Source organism: Siphateles boraxobius, unplaced genomic scaffold (assembly GCF_051911475.1).
Source record: "Siphateles boraxobius isolate OS27281-9 unplaced genomic scaffold, OSU_SipBor_1 77, whole genome shotgun sequence".
NCBI lineage: Eukaryota > Metazoa > Chordata > Actinopteri > Cypriniformes > Leuciscidae > Siphateles > Siphateles boraxobius.
The window spans coordinates 3,186,300-3,203,068 of NW_027509205.1; the positions used below are offsets into that span (position 1 = coordinate 3,186,300).

General features: G+C 36.3%; 1 protein-coding gene, 1 long non-coding RNA gene and 3 other non-coding genes across 6 annotated transcripts; 4 read left to right on the forward strand and 1 right to left on the reverse strand.

Annotated features, from left to right (window-relative positions):
• Positions 1-1,153: 1,153 nt before the first annotated feature.
• On the forward strand, positions 1,154-1,225 carry trnae-uuc (transfer RNA glutamic acid (anticodon UUC)). The gene has a single exon. It is a non-coding gene; the product is annotated as a tRNA-Glu (tRNA).
• Positions 1,226-1,545: 320 nt separating this feature from the next.
• trnae-cuc (transfer RNA glutamic acid (anticodon CUC)) lies at positions 1,546-1,617 on the reverse strand. The gene has a single exon. It is a non-coding gene; the product is annotated as a tRNA-Glu (tRNA).
• A 716-nt stretch (positions 1,618-2,333) lies between these two features.
• Positions 2,334-2,406, forward strand: trnar-acg (transfer RNA arginine (anticodon ACG)). The gene has a single exon. It is a non-coding gene; the product is annotated as a tRNA-Arg (tRNA).
• Positions 2,407-9,411: 7,005 nt separating this feature from the next.
• On the forward strand, positions 9,412-12,246 carry LOC143726064 (uncharacterized). The gene is made up of 4 exons (XM_077219049.1): positions 9,412-9,812; positions 10,582-10,747; positions 11,841-12,137; positions 12,230-12,246. Exons 1-4 carry the CDS (start codon positions 9,600-9,602, stop codon positions 12,244-12,246), a joined length of 693 nt encoding a protein of 230 aa, XP_077075164.1. The 5' UTR covers positions 9,412-9,599.
• Positions 12,247-13,060: 814 nt separating this feature from the next.
• LOC143725712 (uncharacterized) lies at positions 13,061-15,795 on the forward strand. Of its 2 annotated transcripts, XR_013198311.1 has the most exons (4): positions 13,061-13,119; positions 14,381-14,422; positions 15,409-15,452; positions 15,714-15,795. It is a non-coding gene; the product is annotated as an uncharacterized LOC143725712 (long non-coding RNA). The 2 variants fall into 2 exon arrangements; XR_013198310.1 differs by lacking the exon at positions 14,381-14,422.
• The last annotated feature ends 974 nt before the right edge of the window (positions 15,796-16,769 follow it).

Sequence of the window (16,769 nt, forward strand, 5' to 3'; positions counted from 1 at the left end):
AACAGTAGAATGTTGATCAAACCTTTTTTAAGAAGAAAATGTTAAATCCGTTATTTTTGTGATCATCAACATTACACAACAAATGCTGCCGATAATCTTAACCTGTATTGAACCCAGGATATTCCTTGTATAAAGATATTTATAATGTATAGATATGCACATGTAAAGTGCTGTCTGTTTTAACAGCCACTGGGATACAAAAATCTTTAAGTGTTACTTTGCAAGTGATTATTCTACATACATGAAATTCATTGTTGTATGTTTTTGTTGATACGAAATTTAGTAAATCAGAATCAAACCACTTTTTGACCAAGTGTTTATGTTCACACAAGCAATTTGTCTTACTTTAATTTTCAAATACCTGAACACACACAAACCCATGAACAGGAGATGACTAACAAAACAAAATCATAAATTTGACTTTGACTTTCTTATTAAGATTCTTGAAATTAGAATTTGTAGGGGTACTATTATTCTTAAAATTAGCACAAATATCTAATTGAACATGCACAAAAACTTGCACTTTATAACTGTCACTTGTTTCTAGTAAAATCTACCTCAAAATGAGTTAAAATGTACTTGTCAAGACCGAAGAAGACCAATTTTCTTATATTAAGATGTAAAGTCCAGCGTGCGATGTATTATATAAGACTTTTTTATCTTTCATGGCAAAAAAAAAGATGTATTTTCTAGAAATAAGTTTTTTTTCCCTTTCTTAGATTTCAGTTTTTGCAGTGTAGCTGTTATCGTACTATGGCCCGCTCTAAATCCTGACTGAAATGCGTTGTAAATATCATGACTAAGTAGATATTCTTTCATTTGATCCTTTATAATAGATTCAAAAACTTTTGCTAAAACCGGTAATTTAGAAATCGGACGATAATTATTCAAATCGGAAGGATCGCCTCCTTTTAATAAAGGCATAACCATAGCCGATTTCCAAGATGGCGGAATTACATTAGTGGGTAGACTCAAATTAAAAATCGATGCAATAAGTTTGGCAATAATATCTGCTGACAATTTTTAAAAAATTGGTTCAATTTGGTCAGACCCACCTGATTTCTTACAGTCTAAATTTCGGAGTAGTTTACGAACTTGGGACGGCAATACAGGGGCAAAAGAAAATAAATCTGAGAAAATGGCAGATGGAAGATCCCATATGGTCTAGCGGTCAGGATTCCTGGTTTTCACCCAGGCGGCCCGGGTTCGACTCCCGGTATGGGAAGATCGGGTTGTCTTTGCATCACTTAATCGAAACAACCAGCATGTATGTCTGTAGCAGTTTTAGCCAGTGGCGGAGATTCAGCAACCTGATATGTTGAGGTTCTGTCCCCAATCAGTGTGCCTTCGATAGCTGAGCTGGAAGAGCGGAGGACTGTAGGTGGCAAGTTGGCAATCCTTAGGTCGCTGGTTCTACTCCGGCTCGAAGGAGTTCTTTTCCAAACATTTCCTTGGCCCTGCTTCTCGACGAGGGCGTCAGCGCTTGAGTTCGTAGTTCGTCATTTCAATATACAATCACGACCGCCGGTGGTGGGCAAAAACTCATTCCCTGACCGGGAATCGAACCCGGGCCACAGCGGTGAGAGCGCTTAATCCTAACCACTAGACCACCAGGGAAAGTCTGCTGTCGACTTGCCCTCAAGCCTGGCTGTGGCCTTTACCAGATTTTGCAGCAAGACCACTAATACTTGTATTTTACTCCAGGAGAGGAGACGTCACCGACCCTGGCAAACTGACAAACTGTCACAGACTCTGTAGGAATATCCTAACAACACCACAACTTGCCATGAAAACAAAAACAATAAGATCGCCAACATGTGAGGCCTGCATCTCGAAGGTTTTTAAAGCAGTTTTTTGCAGACGTCTGTGGCCCTGGATCCCAGTTCTTCCACTGAGAAACTGTCACAGGCTCTGTAGTAATATCCTATTATATAGGATATAATTTCCAAATATTATTTCTACCGCTCACCCGAAATCTACGTAAAGGAGCATGTTTATCACAAATTTCTAGAAGGATAGATTTGAAATAATCCCAAGCATCAACCACATCAGGTATAATTGAAACCAACTGTAAATCACTATTATATACATCATGCAAAAAAGCCTGTACATTAAAATTTTTAAATTGACGTTTAAGATTTGAATTGAGAATTGAGATCCCCAACATGTGAGGCCTCCATCTTGAAGGTTTTTGTAGCAGGCCCCTCATCTGACCCCTTCCTGATGTTGGCTCCAGGTCTGTTAATAGCATGAGAAAAAGTAGATGTCATCACAGGCCTCTGCCCAGTCGAAAACCAACAGGTGCCGTGTAAGCTCACGGACACCTGAACAGTGGGCCAGTGGTGCAATGGATAACGCGTCTGACTACGGATCAGAAGATTCTAGGTTCGACTCCTGGCTGGCTCGCTCTGACTCTTTTACTATGCTGTCAGCCCTTAGCCGTTTTATTAACCCATAGTTTTTGTTATTATTATTATTGGATTGGTTGAGAAATATTAAAAATTGACAGTCCAACAATAGGCTGCTTTGTCAGTAGGATAACTGTTTTTGCTGACAGAAGATGTATTTTAAAATGGTTTGTAAATTATGATCTTGAATATGTTAAAATGCAATGTGAATTATGTTGTTGTAATATTAATAAATTAATAAATTAATTCATTAAAAATTAATAAACTAAAAAAGGCACGCCCGATCTCGTCTGATCTCGGAAGGTAAGCAGGGTCGCGCCTGGTTAGTACTTGGTTGGGAGACCGCCTGGGAATACCAGGTGCTGTAAGCTTTTAAAAATAAAATAAAATAAAGAGTCCCTGAGCTTCTTCAAAAAGCCTTAAAAAGTCTCTGAGATTCTTCAGAAGGCATGAAAGAGTTTGAGTTTTTTCAAAAGTTCTTCTTAGTTTTCTTCTTTATTGGTCTTACCTTTTAAATAGCCCAATTTTGGCAGCAGTTTTCGCTTACGGCCATACCACCTTGGTCACGCCCGATCTCGTCTGATCCAGGAAGTGTGAAGTGGCAGTTTGGAGAGAAAGGCTCTCCAATTTTTTTTTAATAGTTTGTTTGTTTTTATTTAGTTTTGTGCTATATAGCTTACTTTTGTTATTATTTTTCACGATTTAATCCCAAGCAGTTTTATAACTGTTTGGGGTTGAGATTTTTACGTTTGGATTTTGGTGTGGAGGTTACAAATAAGGAAGAACATAATGGAAAACGGAACGGAACTGGAAAATGAAAATCAAGAAGAAGAAACATGGGCAACTGTGGTTGCGAGAAAGAAGAGAAATGGAGCTGAAATGGTGAAGAGAAGGACTGAACAACAGAAGATACAAGGTAAAGAAAAGGATGATGTAAATGGTAAAAAGAGACAAGAAGAAAGTCAAAAAGATGAAATGATAAATAAGCTGAGAGGGAAAACGAGATACCAGAGGGAGTATAAAAAAGAAATGACACTGACAATGAATGTGAAAAATCCAGGAGAACTTACTGTTATGATGATAATAAAGGCTGTAGAGGACAAAAATGGAGTTGGAAAGTTATATGGACTAAGGAAAAAATCTGAGTGTGAATATGAACTGACTATGGAGAAAGAAACGGGCTGTGAAAATCTAGTGGATGGACTGTTAATTATTGGGCAAATGTGTGAAATGAGGAAACTATGTGCAATGGAAAGGATGGTTTCATTTCTTAATCTGCCAAATTACATAAATGATGAAGAAGTGTTGCAAAAATTAACGAGCTGGGGTGTTACAGCAATATAACCTCTGAGAAGGAGATTTTACCCAGGAACTACGGTGGCGGATGGGCCCAGATTCATCAAAGTAAAATGTACAAAGGACGTGGTTTCCCTACCATATAATACAAAGTTTGAAACGGAGGAAGGAGATAAATTCTTTAGAGTGATTCATGATCACCAAGTCAAAACATGTAGAATTTGTTCAAGTCCTGAACATGAAAAAAAAGATTGTCCGCAATTCACATGTCGAGAATGCCTGGAGCAGGGGCATTATGCGCGGGAGTGTAAAGCTCAGCGGTACCAAAGCTGTGGGAAGGTGTCACAAAGGTGTACATGTGAGGATTATGAAAAAGAACATGAGGAAGTGGGGATGGACTCACACAACAACGGAGAAGAGGATGATGAAGGAAGTGTACTACAACAAGCATGTAACATAGCAAGGAGCACTGAAAAAAGAGCAAGAAAAGATGAACTGGGAAGCCTGGAACAGGGGCATTTGAAGCGGGATTGTAAAGACCTGCTGTGCCGAACCTGTGGGAAGGCAGCACAATGTTGTACATGTGAAGATGATGAAGAAGGACATGAGGAAATGGAGATGGACCTACACAACAATGAGGAAGAGGATGGTGAAGGAGGTGTACTACATCAAGCGTGTGATATAATCAAGAGCACTGAAGAAAGAGCAAGAAACGAGTAACTGGGAAGCCTTGAACAGGGGCATTTGACGCGGGATTGCGAAGTCCCGCGGTGCCAAAGCTGTGGAAAGGCAGCACATTGGTGTACATATGAAGGTGATAAAGAAGTACATGAGGAAATGGAGATGGATTTACATGATGACGAGGGGAATGTGGAAGTGGCTGGGGAAGGAGAGGTACTGCAACAAGCATGTGCCATAACAAAGGACATACAGAACGGTGAAGAGCGAGGAAAAGATGAACAGAATGAGATGGAAAACAAAGATGAAGATGGTGGTGGAGTAAAAGACATTATAAGACAAAGGAGGTAAGGGACACAGAGGAAAAAAATTTGGAAATAGAAAGTGGGGAGAGAAACATTTTTGGTGGGGGAAGTAGGATGAAAACAACAGCAAAAGTGAATATTGGGAAGGTGATGGAAAAACAAAGAATAAGAAGAGAATTGAAAAAAGGCAAAAAGACAGTAAAATGAATTGGACTGATGGGAAAGTTTTTTGGGTGTTTCTGTTTTTGTTGGCTGGTTATTTCTTCTTTTTTTGTGAGATAATGAGTCAATTTAGTATTGTATCAGTGAATGTAAGAGGACTATCAAATGTCAATAAGTTTGAAAATTTGATTCATTTGACTAAGATGTGCAACATATTATGTTTAGAAGAAACGTGTTGGAATGATGAAAAAATTAATGATTTGGAAAAAATGTGGGATGGGGAAATAATGTTTAATAATGACCCACAACAAAAAAGAGGAGTAGCTGTTTTAATAAAAAGAGAAGTGAGTAATAACACAAATGTAATATATAAGGACAATGAGGGTAGGATTTTAGTTATACAATTTAAAAGTAAAGAAAAATTAATAATAATTTGTAACATTCATGCTCCAAATGAAGGACGAGAAAGAGTTGAATTTTTTAAGAAATTTAGTGATTTAATGAGTGTATGGCAAAATGTGTTTCTGATTGGTGATTTTAATACGGTTTTAGAGAGAATTGATGTTGATGATAAAATGATATATAAAGCTGATAGTGGGAGAAATGAGTTGGAAAGAATGATGGCTCAACATAATCTGATTGAAGTATGGAGAAATAGAAACAAGTCTAAAAGGGAATACTCACGAAGACAAGTTGTGAACTCAGTTTTAAAGCAAAGTAGATTAGATTTTTTATTAAGTAAGAGGGAACTTGAACAATATATAACAAAAATATATTATAAGTTATATAGTGGAAGTGATCATGACTTTTTATATGTAATAATGATTGGAGTGGAGTTGAGAGGGGAAATGGAATATGGTTATTTAATACAGAGATATTGAAAAATGAGTGTTATAAAATGGAAGTGGAAAATCTAATCATAAATAGTATAGATAATCTATTGTATGAGGAAGAAATATGTGTGTGGTGGGATAATCTTAAAATACCAATAGAGTTGTTTACAATAAAATATGCGAGAAACGTGCAAAGAGCAAAAAGAGCAAAGGAAAGAGAAGTCAAAAGAGAATGGGATAAAGAGATGAAAAAGGCCGAGGAAGGAAAGGCAGAAGTGGAGAAAATTGTAATATTAGAAGAAAAATTAAAAAAAATAGAAGAAGAAAAATGTATGGGTGCCATAATAAGAAGTAGAGCTAAACATGAAGTAGAGGGTGAGAGAAGTACAAAGTTCTTTTATGAATTAGAAAAAACAAGGCAAAGAGCAGAACTAATTAGAAGTGTGATAAAAAATGGAAAGAGTGTTAAAGAAACTAACAACCCAGTCTCACGGCAGTTCGTGACATAGTCACGAAATTTAATCTATTGATTCGTGTCTATGGACACGAGTTTCCCCATTTTTTCGTGTCACTCAGCACGACTTTCAATCTAATGTATTTCAATGGGACGTATTTTTCGTGCCTGCACCACGTTTTTCTTTCGAGAGCACAGTATTGTTTTTTTCTCAATTGTTATTCATTTTGCAAACTTAAGAGCTACATTACTCAACATTTAATCAATAGATTTTAATCCTCGTTTTTATTGCTTTATATTCGGTAGGCTACTCAACATTAATCTATTTATTCGTGTCCAAAGGGCACAAATATCCTTCTTTTTTTCGTGCCACTCAGCACGACTTTCAATGTATTTCAATGGGACGTATTTTTCGTGCCTTCACCATGTCTTTCTTCCGAGAGCACACTATTGTTTTTTCACAATTGTTATTCATTTTGTAAACTTTAAGGGCTACATTACTCAACATTTAATCAGGTGATTTTAATCCTCGTTTTTATTGCTTTATATTCGGTAGGTTACTCAACATGAATCTATTGATTCGTGTCTATGGGCACGAATTTTCTTCTTCTTTTTTCGTGTCACTCAGCACGACTTTCAATCTAATGTATTTCAATAGGGCGTATGCACCACGTCTTTCTTTCGAGAGCACACTATTGTTTTATCCTCAAATGTTAGGCTATTCCTTTTGCAAACTTTACATTACTCAACATTTAATCAGGAGATTGTAATCCTTGTTGTATTGCTTTATATTCGGTTGGCTACTCAACACGAATTGATTCGTGTCCTTCAGCACGAATTTCCTTCTTTTTTTCGTGCCACACAACACGAATTTCAATCTAATGTATTTCAATGGGGCGTATGCACCACGTCTTTCTTTCGAGAGCACTATTGTTTTATCCTCAAATGTTAGGCTATTCCTTTTGCAAACTTTAAGGGCTACATTACTCAACATTTAATCAGGTGATTTTAATCCTCGTTTGTATTGCTTTATATTCGGTAGGTTACTCAACATGAATCTATTGATTCGTGTCTATGGGCACGAATTTTCTTCTTTTTTCGTGTCACTCAGCACGACTTTCAATCTAATGTATTTCAATGGGGCGTATGCACCACGTCTTTCTTTCGAGAGCACACTATTGTTTTTTCCTCAAATGTTAGGCTATTCCTTTTGCAAACTTCAAGGGGTACATTATTCAACATTTAATCAGGAGATTTTAATCCTTGTTGTATTGCTTTATATTCGGTAGGTTACTCAACATGAATCTATTGATTCGTGTCTATGGGCACGAATTTTCTTCTTTTTTCGTGTCACTCAGCACGACTTTCAATCTAATGTATTTCAATGGGGCGTATGCACCACGTCTTTCTTTCGAGAGCACACTATTGTTTTATCCTCAAATGTTAGGCTATTCCTTTTGCAAACTTTAAGGGCTACATTACTCAACATTTAATCAGGAGATTTTAATCCTTGTTGTATTGCTTTATATTCGGTAGGTTACTCAACATGAATCTATTGATTCGTGTCTATGGGCACGAATTTTCTTCTTTTTTCGTGTCACTCAGCACGACTTTCAATCTAATGTATTTCAATGGGGCGAATGCACCACGTCTTTCTTTCGAGAGCACACTATTGTTTTTTCCTCAAATGTTAGGCTATTCCTTTTGCAAACTTCAAGGGGTACATTATTCAACATTTAATCAGGAGATTTTAATCCTCGTTTTTATTGCTTTATATTCGGTAGGTTACTCAACATGAATCTATTGATTCGTGTCTATGGGCACGAATTTTCTTCTTTTTTCGTGTCACTCAGCACGACTTTCAATCTAATGTATTTCAATGGGGCGTATGCACCACGTCTTTCTTTCGAGAGCACACTATTGTTTTATCCTCAAATGTTAGGCTATTCCTTTTGCAAACTTTAAGGGCTACATTACTCAACATTTAATCAGGAGATTTTAATCCTTGTTGTATTGCTTTATATTCGGTTGGCTACTCAACACGAATTGATTCGTGTCCTTCAGCACGAATTTCCTTCTTTTTTTCGTGCCACACAACACGAATTTCAATCTAATGTATTTCAAAGCCGTCTTTAATTTTGGGCTACTAATCAAATGTTGATTAAAATTACATAATTACAGGACTGCATATTCTATATGCTTAAAACATGCCTTATTTTATTGTGGGATATTTTATAATTGTCGATGGTATTTCAATTTGCAATGGCTTATAGTGAGCCTACTTTGCTTTTTTTTTGCGCCAAAAAAATTAAAAAACAGAATAGCCTACTTTTATAGAACTTTCATCTCAATACTGATTATGAAGTTGTAATAAATTAATTATATAGCCTACTGCAGAAATGTTTATTGCTTTATATGGACATATCCTTTGGCAAAGAGATGGATGCATTCTGGGAAGTGATATGTGTTTAAATGTAATGGCTACATACTCGTGTTCCTTCACTTGGACATTTACGCTGACCCCTTTAAAATTTTGAGCACGGATATAAAATATTAAGACTGTACTTTTTAATTATTTCGACATTTTGGCGCAATTTTGTGCAATACGTCACTGTGTGCGACCATCGCAGAAACCATTGCCCAGCGCGATTCCACCACGGTAAGTCGCTTACAATAGTCTAATAAGCAAAATGAATTCATGAGCATTTACACGTCCAAAATTAATAAAATTACGTGTTTATAAAAAAACATTTTCTAGGCCTAGATATAGGTTCTAGATGTGTGTGTATATATATATATATATATATAATGAGTATTTACATAAAAAAAACATGTGATATATATAAGTATATATATATATGCATATACACACACACACATATATATATATACATCACATGCTTTTTTTCACTGTAATGTGTCAGTAATAACAATATTATCACTTGGTCTAACGTTATACTGCACATATGAACACACACTGAACCCTAGACACATGTTATGCGCCATTAAAAAAGTAGCACAGGAAATAGGAACAACGTGAATCTGTATTTATTTATCCTAAGCATTTATTAGAAAATGGGAATCACTCACTATATTAGGGTACACTTTTTAAATCTTATATCAACATAACACTACATAATTAACATTTTCTGTTGTTCTCCCTGCAGATCCTGTCAAACATATCACCTGTCCAACCTATCCGAACCTGATTTTCAAAACCCAAAGGCACTTTTAAGAGCCAACCTCTATCTCTTCATTATTTTCTATATCTTACATCCTCTCTGTTCTCTCACTATCTATATTTCTGTCCATCTCTTCAATCTTTATCTATCTCACAGTCTTTATCTATTGCTCTTTCTTTCCTCCCTGTCTGTCTTTGTCTACTTGTCTGTCTTACCCATCTTTGTCAGTCTGTTTGTCTGTAACTGACTGTCTGTCTGTCTGTATCTGACTGTGTGTTATAATGCCAGGGGGGTCTACAAAAAAGATCTGCCCCTTTTGTCAGGGGATTTTATTTTGCGCTCAAAAGATCTGCTCACATTGTAAACAGGAGCAGCCTCTGAAGCAGCGCCTCAAGAAGAAGCTTCAGAGGTTTGATGAGAAGCGAGAGCAATGGGTGGTTGGTCGTAAGAAAAACCACAACACTGCATCCATCAAGGATGAAGCCAATATCATGGTACGTACAATTTCATACATGACAGTAAACTGTCCAGATCATCTGTAAGTACATTCAGTGGTACCATTTGTTATTAAGTGAGCATTGCCAGCGCAAGGTCAGAAAGGCGTTTTTTTTTTTGCCAATATAGATAAATTTGAATCTTTTTTTTTCCAATGATACTTTGTCCTCCCTGTGTCATCAGAATAAATTTAAAAGTATAATTTAACTATCAACTTTGAAGGCACACGTAATTGTGATTTGTATTTTTTATTTTAGTGGTGGTAATACAACCATAAAGTTATCACATCTTCACCGTAATACATCACATACCTAAATGATCTACCAGAGCAAAATTTGAACAAACAGCAAATATAATTGAAACTCAGGAATTCTTGAGTTCCTAATATATACAGGCAAGCATTATGACAGAATTACAGGTGCAATTTAATAATCAAACTTTATTTTCGAGTGGATGAGAAATAACACATGAACGAGTTACTAATGTTACAAAAATAAATATTTATAACGTTATAAAAAGGGTACCCTCATGGTGTCAGATTCATCTTTTTACTGTTTTTCTATATAGAGTTGTTTTTTGCTTCTAATGTATGAGCCTTTCCTGTTTGCACATAAAGCTAAACTCACCATTAGGTTAAAAATCCTGAATGGCAGTAACCTGGATGCTGTCATTAATAATGTTATATATTTTTAAATTAATATTCTTAATTATTTTTTATGTTGTTTTTCTATTACTTTAAACAGCAAACACACCATTTTGTCATTGCAGCTTGAGAAACTCCATGCCATTGGCTACAAACCAGTTCTGCTACTAGGAAAGGAGAACAAAAAAAAAGAAATTAAGTGCGAAATATTAATGCCTCGCTGCACACTCTCCATCTTTGCCCAGGACTACCTACAGAAGATAGGTTCATTTTATGAATACCTTTGTGAAGGTGAGATGCATGCACTGTATCTTAAAGTCACAGTTCACAACTTGTGTTGAGTACGCAAAATATTTTATTAATGTTTAAATCTTAAAGGAATGGCTCACCCCTTAAACTTAAATTCAGTCATTCTTTTTTTCTGCTGCTGAATGCTTGTATGATCATAGTCTACTCTATGTGACGTCTCTACCAACACATTTAATGTAGCAATGGGTAGAAAAACATAAAAATTCACACCTGGCAATTGATTATGGGAATTGAAGTAAACTGTTTCAAAACAGTAGTTTCCTGCAAGTGCAGATGTAGACATGTAGATTATTAGTGTATTGAGCCCTGTTTGTATTAATAGCATGCAGCACACTGGTCTACAATGGGATTTGGCACCCAGAGTTAAGTGCATTCAAGCATATACTGTCAACTTTTATTTAACTTTTAACAATTATGTTTGGTATTATTTTGTAGGAGCCATATTTCATTTCTGTTTTCAGCCCACATACAACCATATTTTTAATGTTTAAAGCACACTGACCACAGCAATTTTTGTAGTGACATACTAATTGAACACGTTACATTTGCAAAGACCCATTTTGGTCACTGGGTCGATGAATCAAATGATAATGAATCTATATATACTCATTAAAACAATATCGAGGACAGTGCTAAAATGTAGATCATTAACAGAAATAACACAAAGAAAAAGAAAACCATCAAATTTTTGCTGGATACACCACAAACTTACACTGCTAACTTTGAGGTATAAAGCACACACAGTCTAGTCTTAACTGAATAGTTTGACCCAGACTGTAAACAAACATTAAACTTGTAATTTTTTCAATAGATATTATGAGCACTCTGGGTTTAAAGATATATTGTATTGGTTATCGTCATAGAAAATCAATCAAATATATTACAGATATCTAATACATCTAGTGGACTCTCAATAGTTCTCCTGCAATCAAAAGTGCCTTCAAATCTGGTTGGGGAAAATTTGGTATATATTATTCAAAAACATTTACCTAACAGTTAAAACAGGTACAGATAATTTATGGTTAACCTCTATGTTTTAAATAAGCAAAACACAACACTTGTTTAACTTGCACAGGATGGACCCAGGATTCCAGTGGCAATGAGGATCAGCTGATTACACTGCAGCTCACACCCTGCGAGGCGAGATCCACGGAGGAGCAAGTGGAGCAGCCGGAATCCACAGAGGGGCAAGTGGAGCAGCCGGAATCCACAGAGGGGCAAGTGGAGCAGCCGGAATCCACAGAGGGGCAAGTGGAGCAGCCGGAATCCACAGAGGGGCAAGTGGAGCAGCCGGAATCCACAGAGGGGCAAGTGGAGCAGCCGGAATCCACAGAGGGGCAAGTGGAGCAGCTGGAATCCACAGGGGGGCAAGGTAATTAGAACAAATTTAAAGAGTTACAGTTTATATTTGTAAAGGCCAAAAGTGAAACTTTTGACTTGACTTCCAGTGTTTTTCCCCCATAGAGCTTGATGCAGGTTAGGGCTCTTTTCAACGAAATGAACTCAAACACACCATGCTATAACTTTTTTGCTGCTTGATAAAGTAAAACTCACTAGGTGATGATACACAGGGCAACTTTTTGAGCAATGTTGCTGGGCAATCTTGCCGAGGGATTATTCCTTGGGCACTTTCACATTGAAAATGGGCAACACATTTCTATCTGGATAATTTAGATGGGTTGTGGGCCCTGTGTCTCATCTGGTTGCCCGTTGACGGCAACATTGCTCAAAAAGTTGCCCTGTGTATCATCACCTACAGGGTTCTCATTTTCAATGGATAATCTGCTAGAAAAGTTGATCTGATATTACATAATTAGATAGATGATAGGTCTATCTGATTCTGTACTAGGGCTGTTGGAAGGAATTTTGTGAGTCTATTATAAATCTAAAAGTAAAATAAGTACTACTAATCAAATGCTGAAATTACTAGGCCAAATTTTATTATTAAAGATATTAGGATAAATTGAATATTCAAAATAATTGGGAATGTCAGTGTCCCATGAACACTGAACTTAACCATTCTCCCACCCCTTGCGTTCCCTGAACAACTCAGCGCAGGATCAGTGCTTGTTGAAACAAATTAGGATTATCACAAACAGGATGGACCTAAACGAGAAAATGAAACACGTGGAGTTAATGGAGCAACCTTAATTCAATCGCAATAAGAATGCATATACTTTACACCTATTAATACATGTACTGCCACACTTGTGCGATGTTGTGATCTTCCAGTATTTTAAATAATAAGTTAAAGATTTATTTGGTATATGAGTTATTTTCTTTCTCCAAACCCACAGCTGTCTTCACAGGGTCAGCCAGGGGCACAGTCGCAAATCGGAAAAAAAAAAAGTCAGGTATGTAAATGTTTGTCCGTCCTTCGGATGAGACGTTAAACTGAGGTCCTGACTCTGTGGTTATTAAAAATCCCAGGGTGTCCTTCGAAAAAGTAGGGTGCGGTGGGGTGTAGGGGTGTAACCCCGGCATCCTGGCCAAATTTGCCCCTTGGCCTCTGTCCATCATGGCCTCCTAATCATTCCCATATATATATATATATACACACTGATTGGCTTCATCACTGTCTCCTCTCCACCAGTAAGCTGGTGTGTGGTGGTCGTTCTGGCGCAATAGAGTGCCGAAGTTATGACGTCACTTTATAGGCCAAAACGTGGAAGTGAGTTAGCATTTTAGCACCTCCGGTTCCCTCGCCCTAAAGTCTATGGGTTTTTTTAATGGGTTTTTGCTAAATCGCCTGAAATAAGGTCTGTGTTTAACAAAGCCTCTAAATATTTTCACGTTTTGATCTATGACATAAAACACACCAGTTATAACCTGCTTGTGTTTTTTTAAACTTTATTGTGTCTTTAAAATATCTGACGGCTTTATTTAGGCTTCAAAATGTATACATTTTGGATGAACTTGTAAAGATTATCTTGATAGGCAAAATGTGTAAGGGTCACAACTCTTTGTTGAACACAGATCTTATTTTTGGGGATTTTCCAAAAGTCTATGGGGAAAATGCATAGCTTTTCGATCGAGGGAACCCATGCGCCGCTAGCTTCCGAGTTGTCCTACAAAATGACGTCATAACTTCGGCACTCTATATAGCTCCCGTCGCATCATCCAAGTGGATGCTGCACATTGTTGGTGGTTGAGGAGATCCCCCCTTCTATGTAAAGCGCTTTGAGTACCCAGAAAAGTGCTATATAAATGTAATGAATTATTATTATTATTATTAGGGTAATTATTGGTGGTTCTGATAACTGTTACCATAGCTTGGTAACTATGAAACTCATTAGTCAAGCAGATTCTCTAATAAGTAAATTAATTACTTAGGCCTAAATAGAATTTAAAGGGGACCTATTATGCTAATTTCCAGTTCTATATTTTTATTCTGATACTCCACTAGTGTAGCTTTGCATGATCCTAAAAAAGTCCTTATTTATCTTAAACTGGTCCTTTATGCAGACCCTGTCTGAAACAGGTCATTTTAGATGGAGTATTCTATAAGCCTACTATGATTACTATTTTCCAATGAGCCTGCATGTGATGTAAAATCTGGAGCTAAATTAAACAGTGAGTGGATATATGACTGGACTGTAATCTTATATCCCACAGGGGGACCAAGGCAAATGCCTGAAAGGAAAAGGCCACAAAAGAGTAAGTGCATGTAAATGCAATGATTCATACTTTGCTAAACATTGCAACTTAACCCCTGTTAATTCGCTTCAGTTCAATTGCTTATTTTTTTAACTACTACAACAGACAATTTCCGGTAGTCACAATTTTATTTATTTAATGAATTATTTAGAAAACGCTTTTATCCAAAGTGACTTACAAATAAATACAATATTTACAGTACAAGCAGTCAAATCAACAACAGGGCAACTATAATGTATGTTGTGACCTAAATGTTGTGACCAGTCCAGCTAGTCCAGCATAGCACATGTAACCATGATTATTCATAAAAGATATAGAATGATTAGTATTATTGAGATTATTACAATTGACAAGCTATAAAATCCAACAGGCTTAATTAGTCAAATTTGACCAAAATGCATTGCCAAGTAGTAGAAGAAGCAGCAGTGGAGTATTCTTAGTTGCGAGCTGTGGCTTAGCAGTAGTATGGTTATTCAAGCAAGCATACCACATTGGAACCGAGAGTAATTTGGTTCCATGGTACATGTTTTGATTAGTGATAAACATCACTTGTCTTCCTTGCAAGTCTGGTCACTACTTAAGTCTTCATAGTTGTGTTTATTTTGTTCCTAATCTAACTATCTAAGAAATATTTGAAATGTGTTTTTGATGTTCACAGATTGCTCCTACCACACTCGCCTAGAGGCTTTCCCCATCAGGAGTGTAGTAAGAGAAAGAGTGAGAAAGGTTAGACAGTCATAAAGGAACTGCAGAGTGTAGGCAGTATGCAGAGTGTAATATAGGATTTAGAAACTTCTGTGTGTTTTGGCAAATACATATTATACATACCATAATTGTTAGGTAGATACTTTTTATGTGTTCAGTCTTTTTGAATTACAGTTTATGAAGGAGTGTCTTCTGAAAATCAATGAAACTCAATGCCTATAATCGGACATAATAGCCTTATGCTAAGAATGGAGTTTATTTTTTGTCTTTTCTTACATTAGGGCAAAGCAGAAATGCTGGTTGACTGGGAGCCCTGTCCAGTATGGTATGTATTATTCTGTTCTTCTGCTTTATGAATTAATGCATACATTATTTATTTACTTAAACTTTTTTTTTTTGCTACAATTAACTATAACAGTTTCATTTTCCATCTATGAAGGACCACCACCATTAATGCATGCATGAAGGAGGTGGTCCTTCATAGACGGAAAATGAAACTTATACTTATAAAAGACATGTTCGGTAATGTTTTAAGTTTATTGGAAACCCCAACCAGTAACAGAAAAAAAATCCCTTCTGTTTTTAGTGGTGAGCAGTGGGCCCAGTCCTGGCAGCCAAAGGATTCACTCCAAAATAATGAAAATAAATAAAGTGTATATTTAGAACTCCATTTTGGTTTCAGGCTATTTATTAAATTGTTTCTGTGCTGCATTTGAAGTCATATCTCATCTTTCTGTAGTAGTGAAAGGGGAACATCTCCAAGAATATGACCTGGAGTTTAATCTCAAAAGGGAATGTACTAGAAATGTACTTAATCCAACTGAATTTTCTTTTTCAGATGTTATTCAAAAGCATGTTTCATATTTCATGAATGATTATAAATTGCACTGTTATTTTATTACAGTTGACGTGTAATTTGATTTCAGCCTTATGGCTTGTTTGACATGAAGCTAAAATATGAAGTTCAACAAATAAGACTGTCCTTCTTTATACTCGCACATTATATCATATATTTTACATTGTCTCTCTCACTCTCTTCTACTCCAAACTCATCAGCTGACTGGGTGTTTTATGTCTTAAACCAAATGTATTTTCATCTCAACCCTCTTGAGCCAATCGTGTCATACAGTAGGTCCCTCCACTGTGGTCATCAGGAGAAGAGCTCCACATTCATCCAGATCTCAGCATTGCTACTCACCCCTTCACCACCACCAGTGTCGGCTCCTTTCATATCATGCATTTCTCTTAAAAGAATGATGTCTTGATGTGGTCCAATTGCCAAAGACTATATAGTTTTAATTTGTTATGCACCTTGTCAATAAATTTATTTGATCATTCTTTAAGCCTCTAGTGAGTAATTAAGCAATAAATAAGCATTTGGCATATTTCCACTTATATTTTTGTGAAAGAACACAAATACACTACAATAACACTTGCAAAAGATGATCATTTTTGTTTTACTTTTCCATACATACATTTAATTCAAAACAATATGAGGATGAAGTGGTTGAGACAAAATAAACAGACTACATTAAGCATATTTATATGTGAAATTTGTTTAACTTTACAAGTGGATTCTTTTTTAATTAAAATTTAGGTTAGCATATATAATTTAATCAGGGCTCTCAAGTTTTATAAAAAA

What these genes read in the sequence shown, in the direction of transcription:
- LOC143726064 (XM_077219049.1), top strand. Translation starts at nt 9,600, where the DNA reads ATGCCAGGGGGGTCTACAAAAAAGATCTGCCCCTTTTGTCAGGGGATT. An exon ending in AGGATGAAGCCAATATCATG is followed by an intron (nt 9,813 to 10,581) that starts GTACGTACAATT and finishes TTGTCATTGCAG; the next exon opens with CTTGAGAAACTCCATGCCAT. An exon ending in TTATGAATACCTTTGTGAAG is followed by an intron (nt 10,748 to 11,840) that starts GTGAGATGCATG and finishes TAACTTGCACAG; the next exon opens with GATGGACCCAGGATTCCAGT.